The 15,773-nt window shown below is 45.9% G+C and overlaps 1 protein-coding gene across 7 annotated transcripts in view; it reads right to left on the bottom strand.

Annotated features, from left to right (window-relative positions):
• Positions 1-2,473: 2,473 nt before the first annotated feature.
• LOC120394370 (maestro heat-like repeat-containing protein family member 1) overlaps positions 2,474-15,773 on the bottom strand; it is a 47,159-nt gene continuing 33,859 nt past the window's right edge. For 6 of the 7 annotated variants that reach the window (XM_039518594.1, XM_039518595.1, XM_039518596.1 and 3 more), the window contains one exon: positions 2,474-6,058. In XM_039518594.1, the coding sequence (XP_039374528.1) occupies positions 5,793-6,058 (266 nt within the window). In that variant the 3' untranslated portion in view covers positions 2,474-5,792. The remainder of the gene's footprint in view (positions 6,059-15,773) is intronic. The other variant, XM_039518598.1, reaches the window with a different exon arrangement.

Consider the following 15,773-nt stretch of genomic DNA (forward strand, 5'->3'; position numbering starts at 1 on the left):
ATCAGAATTTAATACAAAATATGTTGAGGCCTAAACTTAGAAGATTAATATAAGACATTTAAATAACAAATAAATATGCTGAATCCATGACCCTCTCTTTAAAAACAAAAAAAACAAACCCACTTTGAATTAAAGGCTTCTTTTCTATATAAAGAAAGTCAGGGAAGGCATCTAACTTTTGAGGTCAAGTTTCAAAAATATGGTACAGTTGGTTAGCCTAGGTAATTTAGGAGATTGTCTGTCTTCTTTTCAAGAGACATAGGCGAGACTGGAAATTTAAGCCCCAGTTACTTTCACTTAGGCATATTTGAAAATTTTCCCAGACCAACCTGAAATGATCAGTTTAATTCACTGACTACAGTTAATCTCTCTATTGAATAAATTATTTAATTGTCAATGTGAAGCATCTTTTGATAAGAGAAGTTTGTGTCTATAACATTTAAGGTTGTCTTGTCTAATACAAATATATTTTATATACTGCTTTGTTTGTTTAAATTCCAGTTACCATTCTAAAGCAGATTGACACAAAATCTGAGCAAAAAGTTAATTATCTAGTAAATAAGCAATATATCATTGACCATTTTCTAACATACTAAAAGTGTTTGGTTAATAAGAATCTGAAACTATTAAGCTATATAATTGCTTAAATGTATATAGTTGTGGTGTACACTTCTAGGTAGCAAACAGATGTACCGAATCTACCGTAAAGTGTCTATTTAGTTGTACGTCAAAGAGTTTTAATGGTTATATCAACTAATGAGTGCATCTTACTTTAAAAAAATAGCTGAAATACAAATGGAAAAGCTGATTTAAATCAGTCCACCCTGGAAATGTCACAATGCACATTTTGCCAGGACTCAGAAGTTCTGGTTGTAACAGAATAGCAGAGCTATGGGAATATGTATAGTAGTTACTGGGACTGACCACTGTGATTAAGTCGGTGTTAAACTTCAACTAAGCCTTTATAAATTACTCATAACTTTACTGAGATTCCTTTTTGGTTTGCAATTTCTTAGGCTCTGTTTCAGTCTCAAAATAACTTTATTTTAGTGGGATGCTGTGTGCATGCACGCATGTGCTGTGAGAGGTTGGGAACAAATCTATCCATCTCAGCATCCTTCTCTTCTAATCCAGCTGGAATTCTTGCATGCACATGAGACTGTTTCTGTATTGTTTTTTTAATAAACACCTGCATTGCAGGCTGACTACAGTCTTGCATCACCTGATACTGCCATTAATCGGGGAAAAGATAGGAGAAGCTTAGCATTATTGCAGCATTAGGGTTATAATCAAGCAGTCACGTCAGAAACTTCTGGAAGTTACTTCTATTGAGTATTTAATTCTGCTCTGATGCCCATGTATTTTTGTGTGTCCCAGTTTTGCTCATTAACACAGTGTTGAATCTATGTAATAAAATATACTGCTTCTTCAGACACTGCCTCCAATTTACTGAGGCTTTCCCTTGGTCAGTCGGCAAGGTCAGTGTTTGTATTGCCAGTTCCCCGGCAGAGCTAAACATCCCAAATCTGTTGGCCTAGGGAAGTGGATTTGTTTTTGCTTTTTAAGCGTTTTGTGATCCTGAATGTTGGTGGCTGTAGCCTTTTATTTTTTTGTCTCTCCCATTTCTGTAGTCCCATGAAAGAGTGAGCAAGCGGCTGCACCAGCGGTTCCAAGCCTGGGTGGACAGATGGACCAAGGAGCATGTGACCCAGAAATGGCAGCTGAGACAAACAAGAAGGGTTGGAGGGTTTGGTGCCCTGTACCACTACCTGTGATACAGAGACTCTGCACTTTGTGAGCATTAACAAGTACCGTGTCAAATACGGCACAATATTCAAGACACCGTAAAGTCCCTGAGTGAGGGAAGATCACGTGGTGTGTGTGCGTATGTGTGTATCAAGGAAACGAGGAAGATGCCTTTCTCCTTTCACTGTATATCTCCGTAACATGGCCAGTTCACTAGTGCGAAGCTGGTACAGTCTGTCACCAGCGGGATTCGGTTTAGGAAAACGAATCTCTACAAACCTAAGCTGGAACTGTTGCCAACAGGCCTTTGACTTCAGCGTGCACTGTGGAGGGAAGGACCCTTTTCAGAACTGAGTGATCCTAGAGAAATGCAGCTAGCTCGTACGCACCAGCAGATCTGAGACTAACTTCTCAATGGCCTGAGCTTCAAGGGAAGAGAACTGGATATTGCATACATCCTGACCGGAGTGGTGCATTTAAAGTTACATGCTCAGATATGTCGTGAAACCCAGAGGTGCCTATCACAACTGGATTCTCCTCTGTTAGGCTGCTGCAGGTTTGCCAGGATCTCACCCGGGGTCACCCATCTGTGCAGTCCAGCTGTTGAAAACACCATCTCCTGGATCGGACCCTCGACTCCTCCCTCCTTCACCCTGCTGGACTCCTGATTCAGCCAGTTCAGATTGGTCTGTCCTTTCTAGTGCCAGTGGGATTGTTTTGTACCTGCTTCTTTACTAGTCTTTCCTAGTGCCATGCACCAGCTTTTCACACACATACGCACACACAGCAGAAACAACACAATTTTAACATGTTCCCCTTCCTTTTTGTAAATAAATGTACATATTGTCAATTTTTTTGTTGTTTTTTATTAAAGAAAGTTTGCTTGATGTGCTAGCATAACTGTACCAGCTTCTTGTGTACCATAGTACTAGGTGGCTTGAGAGTTAGTACCTACAAACAGACCTATGGAGCCATTTATTACACTTTTTACCAAAGGGAGTTATCATTGTAGTGCTTTTGTGTGGAAACTTTTCTCTCTTTTGTAAATAAAAATACGTCTTGGTTCTTATTGAGGAAGACACTCGCTCACCCACAGCCCTGTTCCTGTTCTGAAAGGCACCACGCAGCATGCAGTTTGCAGTGCGGAGAGGGGACATTTGACCATTTTATTATTGGCTTCACAATCTGCCTCTGCCTTCTCCCCTCAATGTGTGTGTTTTGTGGTGAACATGACCATGTTCTAAGCAGCCTGTTATATAATATATATTTATATATCTTCACTTTTAATTTTTTTAATTATTTTTTTGGGTGGGTAATTTTTATCCACCTGGTCTTCCAGCTCAGAGAACCTTTGCTTTTGGGACGTGTTGCTGAGCTACCTAGCTGGGGTTGATTGTGCTTATGTATTTTCCCTCTCGGTATTGGAGAAAACATCCTAAGTACCAAACCAGTATTTCATTAGAGTGAGTGTGTGTGTGTGTGTGTGTGTGTGTGAGTGGCAAGGCGGGTAGGCTGTGTGACGCATTTCACTAGTGAAATCCACAAATGGGATATATATTTTTTTAAGCATAGAAGTTTAGTGCTGGCATATATTTAAGCATTGGAAGATTTTGGTTTTCAGACAAGTTGGCATGGACTTCGTAAGCCACGACAGACCCAACTGCACTGTCTCTCCTCCTCAGAGGAGGCATCTTTTCCTTGCACAAAACAATGCTGCCAGTTGTGCCCGAACAGCTTCCGTTGTCTCAGCTGGAGAGCTGTGAATGCAGCTTTGCTGCTTTTCCAAGTCCTCTTCTGAACTCTGTTCCAGGAAGGGGGTTTTATTGTGTCCTCTTCCATTTCAAAGGTTTTACACACACTCCCCTGCGCCTCACCCAACCCTCAGGTGTTTCTTTTCAATGTATGTTAAAGCTGATCTGGAAGTGGAAGTCTGGATAATTTAGACTTTACCAGCTTGGAAGTAACAGCTGCTGCTGCTTTGTGGGTGTTTTGTCCAAGAATCTGTGCCTGCATGTTGTTTGAGCGGAATGGGGTTAACATGGCGGGATTCCTGTTGTTCAAGGTACCTAGGAAAAAAACCCAATAAAACAAGGAGATCTCCTCCTGCAGCAGGGTATTCACCTACAGCTTTCATCCCTCCCGACGTCTGACTTCTGAGCTCCAAGCTCTGATCCCAGCCTGTGCAATAGCAAAGATTTCTTTTTACTTTAAATTGCTTTTTGTATTCTGTAATATGATCCTTGGCCACCTATCCATGTGATGATTTCTATACAAATGTTGTAAACTTGACTGTAGAGCAGTATTTCCATTAAAATATCAGGGCTAATCATTGTGTATAGATTCTTCTTCCTTCTTGATCATACACAATGAGATTTTGACACACACTCTCCAGAGGGAAGGGAGGAAGATGCATCTGAGGAAATCACTCCTTTAATAAAAATAGAATTAGAGTTGGTGGGAGAAGATAGTAAACCTGAAAGTTTGATCTCTGTTTAGAACACTCACAAATGACCAATGTTTGACTTGCCCTTTAATTTATCTGCTAGGGTATCGCCTCTGGATTCCAGACACTAATTTGTAAGCAATTCCCAGTCCCTGTTCAGAGGTGTGAAACTCCCTTTATTTTGTAGCAGTTGCAACATTTTGTGGTGGCGGAGAGACAATAATTAGCCACTTCTTCCCCTGGAGTTGGGAGGTCATCCCAGCTGCTATAGATCAGAACAAATACGGAAGTAATCAGCCCTGTAAATTTCAGTTCCACTAAAGCTGCTGGGGAAGGGGTTGACCCCCCCCAACCCCTTGAGTCAGTCTGGGAAATGGGGTAATACAATTTACCAGCCAGTGGAAATGTCCAAAAAAACACCCCAACTCTCTCCCTCCGTCTTGTTAGCAGCAGGGCTGTTAAATAACAAATCAATCCTTTTTGGTTCCTTAACACATTAACAGTTGTCTTTAGCCTGATTCTCTGTTGATTTTGAGCTGTCTTCAGCACTCCCTTTGCCTACATCCAGTGCTTCGAGGTTGAGGTCTATCACATCCACAGTCATGGTGTTTAGGCCACTAAACATGCAGCCACCCTGACGTGAACCTTGAATTTTTTTAGCCTCAGTGGTAACATTGCACTTTATATGGCTCGGTATTTTGTGGAACAGTTTAATAGTTTTTCCTCTCTGCTTTCTGTCTCTTGCCGTTGGGTGAGGAAGCCCCATGAGGTAATTGGGTTGTATAAATACACAGGTGGAACTACCAGAAAAGCTCAGCCAGCTGGCATTGGGTATCCCAAGCCACATGCTAAGGAGCACTGAATACAGACTGTAAGTCCATTCATAATGAGTGGGGAATCCAAGAGATGCAAATAGTGGCAATGTCTGAAGGTGCTCTAAGGTACTGGATAGCCTGACTGGTTTTCAACAGTGCTTTGAGCCTCCCTTTGAACTCTTCCCTTTTGGACTCTGAACTGGGGGATGTCAGCAAGCAAGGGTCATAGAGCACAACCATCCCTTCTGGTCTTAGAATCTCATCTGACTGCCTGTATAACCCAGAACTTCCCCCAACAAATTCCTTTGGAACTGCAGCTTTAAAAAAAATCCAAAAAAGATGCGCCTGTGGAAGTGCAGCCCACAGGCTTTGGTTCAGCTGAGTCATTCGTCCATCTCCTCCCCTTCTTTGGACACACCCCCAAAAAAGAAACAAAAAAAACCCCTCAGCTTTGCCCTGCAAAGCTGGGTCATTAGAGTACTTTTGAGGGAGCCAGAACATCTGGCGAGTGCTGTCTTGACTCAGTGAAGCTGCCAAGCGCGTTTGTGTGGCCAGACCGGGAGCAGTGAATGGTGTGCTGCTTCCTTCGCCAGCAGGTGGTGACAGGTTAGCAAAGGTTTGTGACTTCAGGGGAGCCATTCTGTGTCTCCAGGCAGTTTCTTGCTTGTCTCTGTAAGGGCTGCCACATTTTACTGAAGGCTGAAAATCTGAGGAGCCCTTTGCCTCTCTGGTGCTTAAAGCTGCAGCGCTTTCAAAGAATCTCGTGTTCCTTCCCCTCCCAGGCAAAACTAGAATTCTGTATCTAGGTCAAGCAAAACAGCTGCTCGTAAACCACCGGGTTTGCCTTTGCACGCTATGATGTCCCTGGCATGCTGGATTAGTGACATGGTACTTGAGGCAGTTAATCCTGCCATTGTCTGGTAATCAGAGTAGGTTCCCCAAGGGGTGCTTTCAAACTTCTCCCTCTCAGCTTCCAGGAATTTGATGTTTCGGACCGTAAGCTCTCCTGTCTTTGACACACATGGAGACTTTTCCCAGTTGGGTGGCAGAGAATCTGTTGGAAGTACGCGTTCCCAAGGCAGCTGTAGCACCTCTCTCCTTAGCTGCTTTCTGGAAGGGGTCCCAAATGAAACCTAGTCCCTTGGGATTCCCCTAGAAAGTGGCTGTGTAGTAGAAGCAGCTTATTGGTCTTCCACCAGCATGTTTATAAAACATCATCTCCACGACCCTGCAGTGAGACTCTGAGAACCCAACACCCGTCCCACAGCTGTTGGGCTCAGTAATTTTGGGGACTGAGTCTCCACACAGCTCCTTCCCCTCCTCTGCCCAGATGGATTGCAGGTGGGGAGCACCTTGAAGGACAGAAATACAAATGGTGGCTGGTGCCCTGCATGCTGTTAAATAACCAGCCCTGCCTGCCTCCCCTGGGATACATGATGGACAAGTGAAGCCGGAGAAGAGCAGGAGGCTTGGACCACCCGCCCTGCTGTAAGTCCCAGCTGAGGGGTAGTGCTGTGCTGGGAGAAGAGGCGGGGGGAAATCGGGGAGGGGTTCTAGGGGCAGGGGCAGCAGCCACATCGCACAGTGGCTGAGAGCCAGAACCCAGTTGGAGTGACCTGCAGAGTGTAGGAGGAGGGAGAAAACCCTCAGGGCTGGTTCTGGGGTATCCTCTCCCCAGCCATAGTGTGAACCTCCCTGCCCCGTGAGGTGTTGCCATCCTGGCCCGGGCAGGAGCCATGGCTGGTCAGCAGGGTCTGGGAGTCAGAAGTGAGTCGTTCCTGGCAGGCTGGGGGCAGTGGCAAGCAGGGAGGGGGTGGACTCCACAAGAGGGAGGAAAACAACCTCCCATGGGAGACCCGGCTGCTGGAGGAGACTTTCCCCCTACTCCCTCCAGAGCTGTGGTGCCGCCGGCAGGGACTCTGAGCTGCCCCAGCCAAGGGCGAGGCTGGGGGTTGATCCGAGCCTTATTTGGTGCTAATTCTGCAGAACCTAGCCTGGCATATGCCAGGAAGTCGGGTTACAGACCCAGCACTAACCATCTCTCCCAAGGATTGCTGCCAGCCCCCTGCAAGTGGCAGCTCCGAGAGCTCCTGCACGCACAGAACAGCTGACCCCCCCACCCCGTCTCAGCCCCAGCTATGCTCATGGGGATATGAAATTCTAGCTCTGAGCCTCCCTGCCTTCAACAGCTGATCATGCCCCAAAGGGCTGCGCCAGAGCTGAGGAAACAGAGCCCAGGGCTGGAGTGTGCAGTCCAGTCCCTCCCGCGCATCACGGGCATTAGTTCTGTCAGTGGCTGACCCTGCCAGCTGCTCACTAGGCAGAACCCAGCCAGGTGCTGAGCAGGTATCCCAGGCCTGGCGCTTAAATACCTGTAGAGGCGGCAGTCAGCCCAAGAAGGGTGGGCAGGGGGGTTGGCGTAGAGTCTCAGGCTGAACTGCAGGCCACAAGCGGAGCCAGTGTCACTTCTCACAGCCCCAATCCGCAGAGCAAGAGAGGACCAAGGCTGCTGCAGCCAGAATTTCCTTCACTCCGGCTGCAGGGCCTGGGCTCGCCCAACATGTGACTTTGGCTGTCAGAAAACTCCCCAGCTCCCTTTTAAAACTGATTCTCCCCTCCCCCCATCACTGTCGAGGACAAACTGCGGGGGTCAGCTCTTGCTTAGGGAGGGGGAGTTTGAGCTCCTTACATTGGCTTTGTAGTGAAGCGAACTCCTAACCAGCAAGGTCATGTGAAAGTAAAATGAATTATATTGTAAAAATAAGAATGGATTAAAGAAATGTTGTATGTACCTTTAAGCAGAAATAAGAAATGTTGAAATACAGGTGCCAGGAAAAGAAACATTAGGCATAAAAAATGGTGCTAATGGCGAAACATTAACAGACAATCGGTAATAGTTAGTAAGGAAATAAGATATGCATGCCTAGCCCAGGTAAACTTGTCTGATTCTGCTTCCTTTGTTATCTTGTTAAGTTCTCACCCTTTTATCTGTATAAATAAGATAGTTTGTGTCTTGCGTGGTGCTCACGTTATCTGGGTGTTGTTAGCAGAGCGCTGTGCTAATAAAACAGAGTGGTCTGACAAACTGTGAGTCCTGAGTCTAACTTTGGCAGTCACTAATAATAGCAAGAGGCAAGAGTTTATTTGAACTGAACAAATTCTTTAAAAGAGGCAGGGTGGGGAGTAAACAGAAGCCTAAATTGCAGCAGGTGGCATGTAAGTGGGAAAGTAGAAGTGCTGAGATGGCTTGTGAAGAGCAAGTAACTGAAGGGATTTGGGGCTGGTCTACACTATGGGGGAAATCGATCTAAGATACGCAACTTCAGCTACGTGAATAATGTAGCTGAAGTCGAAGTATCTTATATCGAATTACCTACCGTCTTCACGGCGCGGCATCGATGTCCGCGGCTCCCCATGTCGACTCCACTACCGCCGTTCGGGTTGGTAGCATTCCGGAGTTCACAGGAGCGCGTTCGGGGATCGATATATCGCGTCGATCCCCGAGAAATCGATTGCTACCCGCCAATACGGCGGGTAGTGAAGACGTACCCATAGACAAACACTAAAAACACTTTATGGAGATCAGAAGCCTGTGAGCAATTAAAGATGACAAGGACATTGCTGAGAAACTAATCTTTTTGTGTGTTCATCTTCTGCCTTCTCACAGAGGCTGTTGGACAGAGATCTGTCCCAGACTGGTTCTCTTCTATTTACAGAGGTACCATCGAGGCTTGAGAGAGCAGCAGAGGCAGTCCCAGACCAAGCTGATAATTTACAAAGTAACCCCCACTCCCACTTCTTCGAGCTGGACTTCATCCTGCTCTTAGTAGTATAAAGGTGCTACTGTCAGTCAAAGCCTAACCCCACCCCTTGACCCCTTAAACCCTGCCCACCTATCACCAGAAGTCCTGCCCCATGTGACCCCTCTAAGAGCTCCTCCCACTGTCCTCTACCAATCAGGATGGGTTTCACCCCCATAGGACCACCCCGAGAGGAGATTTAACCAATCAGGGGGAGTTCAGGGCTGGGTGACCCATCCGGAAGTGGTTCTTGTGACCCCTCTAAGAACTCCTCCCACCACCCTCTACCAATCAGGTTGGGTTTCAGCTGTTGGGGACCACCCCCAAGAGGAGATTTGACCAACGAGGAGGAAGTCCGGGGTGGGGTGATCCGTCCGGAAGTGGTTCGTGTGACCCCTCTAAGAACTCCTCCTATCGCCCTCTATCAATTGTGATGGGTTTTGGACACATAGGTCCACCCCAAGAGCAGATTTGACCAAAATAGGGCAGGTTCTGGGACTGGGTGAACTGCCCAGAAGAGGGTGGTGTGACTCCTCGAAGAACTCCTCCCAGTGCCCTCTGCCAATCAGAGCACAGAACCATCACCCCATAAGTCGCAATGTCAGGCAGAAGAGGCCATCTTTTACCAAGATCGTGTGTTTTAGAAATCGTGGAAACATGGACTCCTTCAGCACCCCTATGAGAACTTCGGACTTTGTTTTAGCCCCGAGAGTCTTCGACCATCCACGGAGAAAGTGCTATATCAGCGACAGTTCCGAGGAGGAGGTGGGAGCGACTGAGTTTACACTGTTGATGGATACGCCGGAACCCAAACCGAAAGCCAACTGCTTGTGAGACACCCCCCAGAGGAGGAAGGTGAGGTGAACGGAAAAGATGTCGCACAGGTAAATGAATGATTAGGAAGTGACGGATGATGATGGGGTGTAATGGGTTAGGAACCAGGCGTTGTGTGAATCTAAAAAACAAGCAGTGGGAACTTGTTTCTTGTCTGAAAATCTCTCAACAGCTTTCTAGAGGCCCTGGACAGCATTGCATCAAGCAGCAAAGATGAACTGGGCCCACCTTGTTTTTGCTCAGTGGCGATACAAACACTATTATTGCCATAGGTTATGCTCGGCAATGTCTGTGCCTGACCCAAGAACATTTTGCGCAAGGGGTGACCTTGTTAAATGCTGTGCAATTCAGTGGAGACCCTGACCATGTTTTAAAGAAAATGACCAAACTGGAAGATGGCTGCTTACAGGGTTATATTGACCGTCTAGTCCGCACAAAAAGTTACAGAACCCTGCTTAAGAAAAAGACTATTTGTAAGAAATCTAAAAGGATAAAGTTAGAGAATGGTGAGGGTAGCTGTAAATTAAAAAAAAAATTGAAAAGGACTTTGTGACTATCTGTGTTTCTGTTAGAAGGTCTCTGGCCCTTAAGTGAGCTAAAAGTTTTAATGAGCATCTTAGTTTGTTTTCAAGGAGCTGTATGTTTTTTAAATAAAAAATAAATAGTTTGTGAGAACGTAGCTCTTGTGTTTTTGTGTAAAAGAGAACCATTTACAGCAAAAACCTGAACTGTATGTTGTGGGAGGGAAAAATCCTAAAAATGTGTTTACAATAAAACAAAAAACAAAAGAACCCCAGAACAAAACAAAAAACCCCAGGGATGGTTCAGACATGTATTTGAGTACAATAGAGCTGACTTATCCTGTTGAACTGAATGGTTTTAACCACACCCCCACTGAATTAGCCAGGGTGACTGTGATTACTCACTCTTGTTGTCATAGGGTTAAATTTGATGGGTGTGCACCCACGGTAAGGGGTGGATGGGTGAAGATGGGGAATTCTGATTAATATGAAATGAAAGAAAACCTCAGGAATTCGCAGATGCTATTGGACAGTTTAAATATGGCCCAGGAGCTGGTGTAATGCTATGGGTCATTCTTTCTAGAAACCGCCCCCCCTCCCACCAAACTTTAAGCATGAAAGAAACATGTTTTAAAAAAACAAGCCCCAAGACATTCATTGATATCTGCAAAGGGCCCCCACTTGGAAACGTATTTTAACTAAAAGAAAAAAAAGCCCAGTTGTGCCGACCCACCCCCACCCCAGATTGCAAAAGGGAATGCTAGGGGAGGGCTGCCTAAAGTCCTTAAGTATCTATTATTTCTGAGCTGTGGTGATTAAATTAACCTGCTAACTACTATTTTGAAATGTGTTTGAAACAAAGTGTTAGGACGGTATAAAAACCTCAGGTATTTTGGAGACTGTCTTTTTCAACAGAAACTCTCTCCAGTTGCTGCTGGACTGTAAGAGGAGGAGCTTTGTTCCCTGTTTTTAACTCTGACAATATATATTATATAATGCCACTCTTTGGCCATGCTGTGTTACAAAATAATGGTGCCTATCTTTATTGCAGTGTGATCTGTTTAGCATGGAACCAGTAACTTGAAGCTGCATTTCACAACTAGGCCAAGGTAAAAAAACATTTTTCACTATATTTGTGCTTCATACTGTTAAATTAAAAACCAAACAAACAAACAGAAAAACCACTTCAGGTATTACAGAGGTTGTATAGGGATTTGGGGGTAATACTAACTAACGTTTTTGCTTGTTCTTTAACCTGAAGGCCCAAACAAACGTGGGGGGGAAGCAGAACAACCATGTGCCTTTTAAATGCATGTGGGTTTATTAAAAAGTATTTGGTTGCAAACTTGGTTTGGTGTGTTTATAAAGCTGCTGGTTTTGTGTGTGAGAGAGGGGTCTGCGCAAGACATAGGTGTGGGGTTTTTAAAAAGTATTTGGTGGCAAACTTGGTTTGGTGTGTTTATAAAGCTGCTGGGGTTTTGTGTATGTGTGTGTGTGTGTGCGCGATAGGGGGTCTGTGCATTACATAGGTGTGACGGTTTGGATCACAGAAACCCCCTGGGAGCTGCCACCTGATGTGCCCAGACTACTTCTAGCCCTGCTTTCTCTGCCAGCTCAGGACTCCTGCACCCTGTCTTGCTGAGCCAGACTCTCCCGTCTGCTCCAGCAAAGACCCAGGGTCTGAATTACTTGCCCCACAGCTGCAGGTTTACCTGAAAGGAGCTCACAGAAGCGTTCCTGTCTTTAACACTCAGATGCCCAACTCCCAATGGAGTCCAAACCCAAATAAATCTGTTTTACCCTGTATAAAGCTTTATACAGGGTAAACTCATAAATTTGTTCACTCTCCATAACACCGACAGAGAGAGATGCACAGTTGTTTGCTCCCCCAGGTATTAATACATACTCTGAGTTAATTAATAAGTAAAAAGATCCTTAGCAGTTGCAGAATGCCCCCTGTTACAGACTAATCTCCTTTTAGCTTGGGTCCAGCAATCATTCACACCCCTTGCACACTGTCCTTTGTTCCAGTTTCTTTCAAGTATCCTGGGGGGTGGAGAGGCTCTCTCTTTAGTCAGCTGAAGACAAAATGGAGGGATCGTCCAGGGGTTTAAATAGACTTTCTCTTGTGGGTGGAGACTCCCTCCTCACTCCTATGCAAAGTCCAGCTCCAAGATGGAGTTTTGGAGTCACCTGGGCAAGTCACATGTCCATGCATGACTCACAGTTTGTACAGGTAGCATCCATTGTTTACATGCTACCTTGAATGTCCTCAAGTAGACTTCTTATGTGGCTTGGAGCATTCCAAGATCCATTGTCCTTTAAGTGTTTCTTGATTGGGTACTTAATTTCAACATTCCTTTCTCCAGGAACTGACCAAATGCTCTACTAAGGTTATTTAGAAATCAAGCCAGTACACAGCCAATGTTCATAACATTCATAACTTTGAATACAAAAATGGTACATGCATACAAATAGGATTAAAAAGACAAGTCAGCAAAAAGACTACCTCAGAGCCCATGAAGGCTATCACATTTACAAATAATGGTCCTCACTCTGCCGGGCACTCTCCCAATCTTAATTCCCCTATCTCTGACAACCCTGGGCAGCGCCGACCCAAGAAGACCCTTAGCAACATGATTTGGAAGGAGCTGGTGAATTTAGGGGAGGATATGGGAAAATATGATCGCCAGCCCCTCAGCATCCTGATTAATACTTTGTCTCAGGTCATGTGGAAAACGGAGTTAATGCAGGGAGCTCCCCCACAACCCACTGCCCCAGTATGGAGGGCATCCCCCACACCCACTCCCTGTCAAAGCCAGATCCCTGTCCCCTCTTCTGAGTGGAGGCTCTGGGAGATTGACAATCAGTAGGGGAGCCCGGTTCCCCACGCGCCTCCCCAGCTGATCCCAAGACGTCAGTGCGACGTATGGAGGAGACCCACTGTGAGGGCTACAGTGGGGAACCCAGGTCTGTTACCCCAATTGCTACCGGATAGGATCTCCGAAGGGAGACCCACCACTAAACAGCTCAACGGGTATGAGGGAGAAACTGTCTCCCATGGTTGGTCTCTTGGAAGTGGTGATTTGCCTGTTAGAAAAGCCATCCCAATCTCCCAGTGTTTGTCTGTGAACAGTCATGTGGTCTGTGACAAGGAGAAGGGAAGGTGAAACTGTTTGTCTAGTCAGAAAAGCAGTTTAACTGCCGGGGAAGAAAATGTCTCCAATCTTCTGTCTGTGGAGCAGGCAGAAAGTACCTCTCAGTTTATGCTGATGGAGGATTTGTCAGTTGTGCCAGATGTGGTTCTGACCTCAACTAAAACCCAGGAAGGAAGTGTTCCTAAGCCTGTGTCTGTTGGGCGTAATGACTTGCCTATAGAGGGAGCTACCCCAATCTCCAAACGTTTGTCTGGGAACAAAGGGGAGGAAATTCCAAACTTTGTGACTGTTAAGAATGGCAGTTTATCTGTTGGGGGAGAGTTTGTCTCCAATCTTCTGTCTGAGGAGCAGACAGAATGTGCCTCTCGGCTTATGCTGATTAAGGATATGTCAGTTGTCTCAGAAGTTGTTCCGGACTCAAGTGAAACCCAGTAAGATGTTTCTGTAGAGCAGCCCCTAACTACAAAGGGAAAGGACAAAATTTCTGGGGAAAATGAATTGTTGCCTAAAAATGCCCCTGAAGGAATAAATCCTCATGCTAGCTTTTGCAAGCAGTTTGCTGCAACTGAAGGGTGTGGAAGTGAGTTACCTAACTTAGCTCAGAATGAATCATTGCCTGTAGCAAGCAACAGTGTAGGTGCTGAGAAATTTGATTCAGTTTCTAGTTGCCAAAGTTTCTCAACTGTGTATAAATCCACTGACTTTATTTTAGAAAGATCCAGGGTGGAAGTCATCCCTACTAAAACCAACACTGCATCTGTCACTGCTAAGCAGCTCTTTACACACACCTGGGATGGCCGCTGCTCTATTGTGAATCGGGCCAGCCCCAGTGTTTATCAGGTAGAAATCCTAAATGGGAAAAATGAAAAATCCTGGCGGAAATGGTTTCATTCTTCACGGCTCAAAGACTGGAAGGATAAACCACCTGACCCGCAAGACTGTCTTCTCCATCCTGTTGGCCACCCTTCTTGGCCAGCAAGAAGGAACGGCTTTGAGCCATTGGAAAATATGCATCGAGTGGGCTGGTCAGTGCTTACCCCGATGTTAAGACAGGAAAAGGCCAGAAAAGTCCTTCACCCTGCAATATTGGTCCCTGATTCTCCCAGTATATACGGGGGGGGGGGAGTGTGGGAAGTTTCTCTCTCTTCTCTGCCCCCTCACAGGTCCTGTACACGAGCCTTGACATCATTGTCATTGGAACTCAGACACTTCCGTTCCGTTACCCAGAGGTGAACTGCAGCTGTCTCTGATCACGCCAGCAGGCAACAATATCACACGGTTCCTCAGAAACTGGGAACCGCTGAACTGGATTTTAGCTGGACGTGACTTGATTCAGCAAGGTCCCCCAGACTGGGTAGTTCCATTAAAGGGCACACACATTGTGACAAGCTCATGCCAGCAATTTGGGCATATTGCTGTTTTGGGGGGATTTCCTGAGCCCAGTTTGTACAGAGTGGAATTGGGCCAATAACAAAAAAACAGTTTTAAATTTCGACCCCCTGATTACAAACCTTGCTTCCCTCCGACATTTAAGAGCCCCAGTTTCAGGACCCCGTGTGTTGAAATTCGATCAACAAGAACATTTGGTTCTTCAACCTCAGACTTCTCCGAAGGAGCTTCAAATCCACTTAGAGGGCATGAATATCTCTCACATTGAACCTCTAAGCGCTCCCTGATTGGAACTAGCCATAAGGGTTGGGAAGAATGGGTAACCTGGGGATAAGTCTCGCTGTTCCTCGCTGTTATCCAGGAAGACGGGTCTGTTATTGTCTATGTTGGCAAAGCATGTGTGTGTGTAAGGACAAGATGTAATATTGTGTTAATTACTGGACATTGGATCCAACCCACAGTGCCTTACATTAATTGCTGTTTGTGTAATGTAACCACCATTGTTAGTCGTGATATTAAGTTTACTGTGCCTATATGGACTGTACAACATTTAAATGGCGATCCTGAGCTCTACAAGGAGGTTTCCCCCATTTCACTGGGAATGGGTCTCATTGCCATGAAGGTAAGAACACAGGCCATTACTCCTGGTGGGAGATTTGCTTGGGTGGAGCCCCAGTGCAACAGGTCTTTTGAAGCTCATGCTTCACCCCATTGTGGTGATCACTGGTTTCCAAATTATACAAGCAATTGGTCTGGTTCTGCTGATTTATTGGATACAACGACTGATGCGGCAGCTGCAATGGATGGAAGATCAGAGCCGGTACCATGGCGTAAGGCTGTGATGGGGATACTCGCTCAGCGCAAGCACCCCATGAACGGGGGGACTTGATACCAGTCAGCTCTGTGTTCTTGGGGAACCACGGTGCAGTATCCAGCCTGACTCATGAAAGACACACACACTCCTCCACCGGCCTCTGCTTAAACCAAAACCCATCAGAGGAAAAAACTTGCAGAGAACAGTGAAGGGTGGATGGGAGGCACACCTAGACCCCTCCTGACAAGGGTGA

This window comes from Mauremys reevesii, unplaced genomic scaffold (assembly GCF_016161935.1).
Source record: "Mauremys reevesii isolate NIE-2019 unplaced genomic scaffold, ASM1616193v1 Contig52, whole genome shotgun sequence".
NCBI classification, from domain to species: domain Eukaryota; kingdom Metazoa; phylum Chordata; order Testudines; family Geoemydidae; genus Mauremys; species Mauremys reevesii.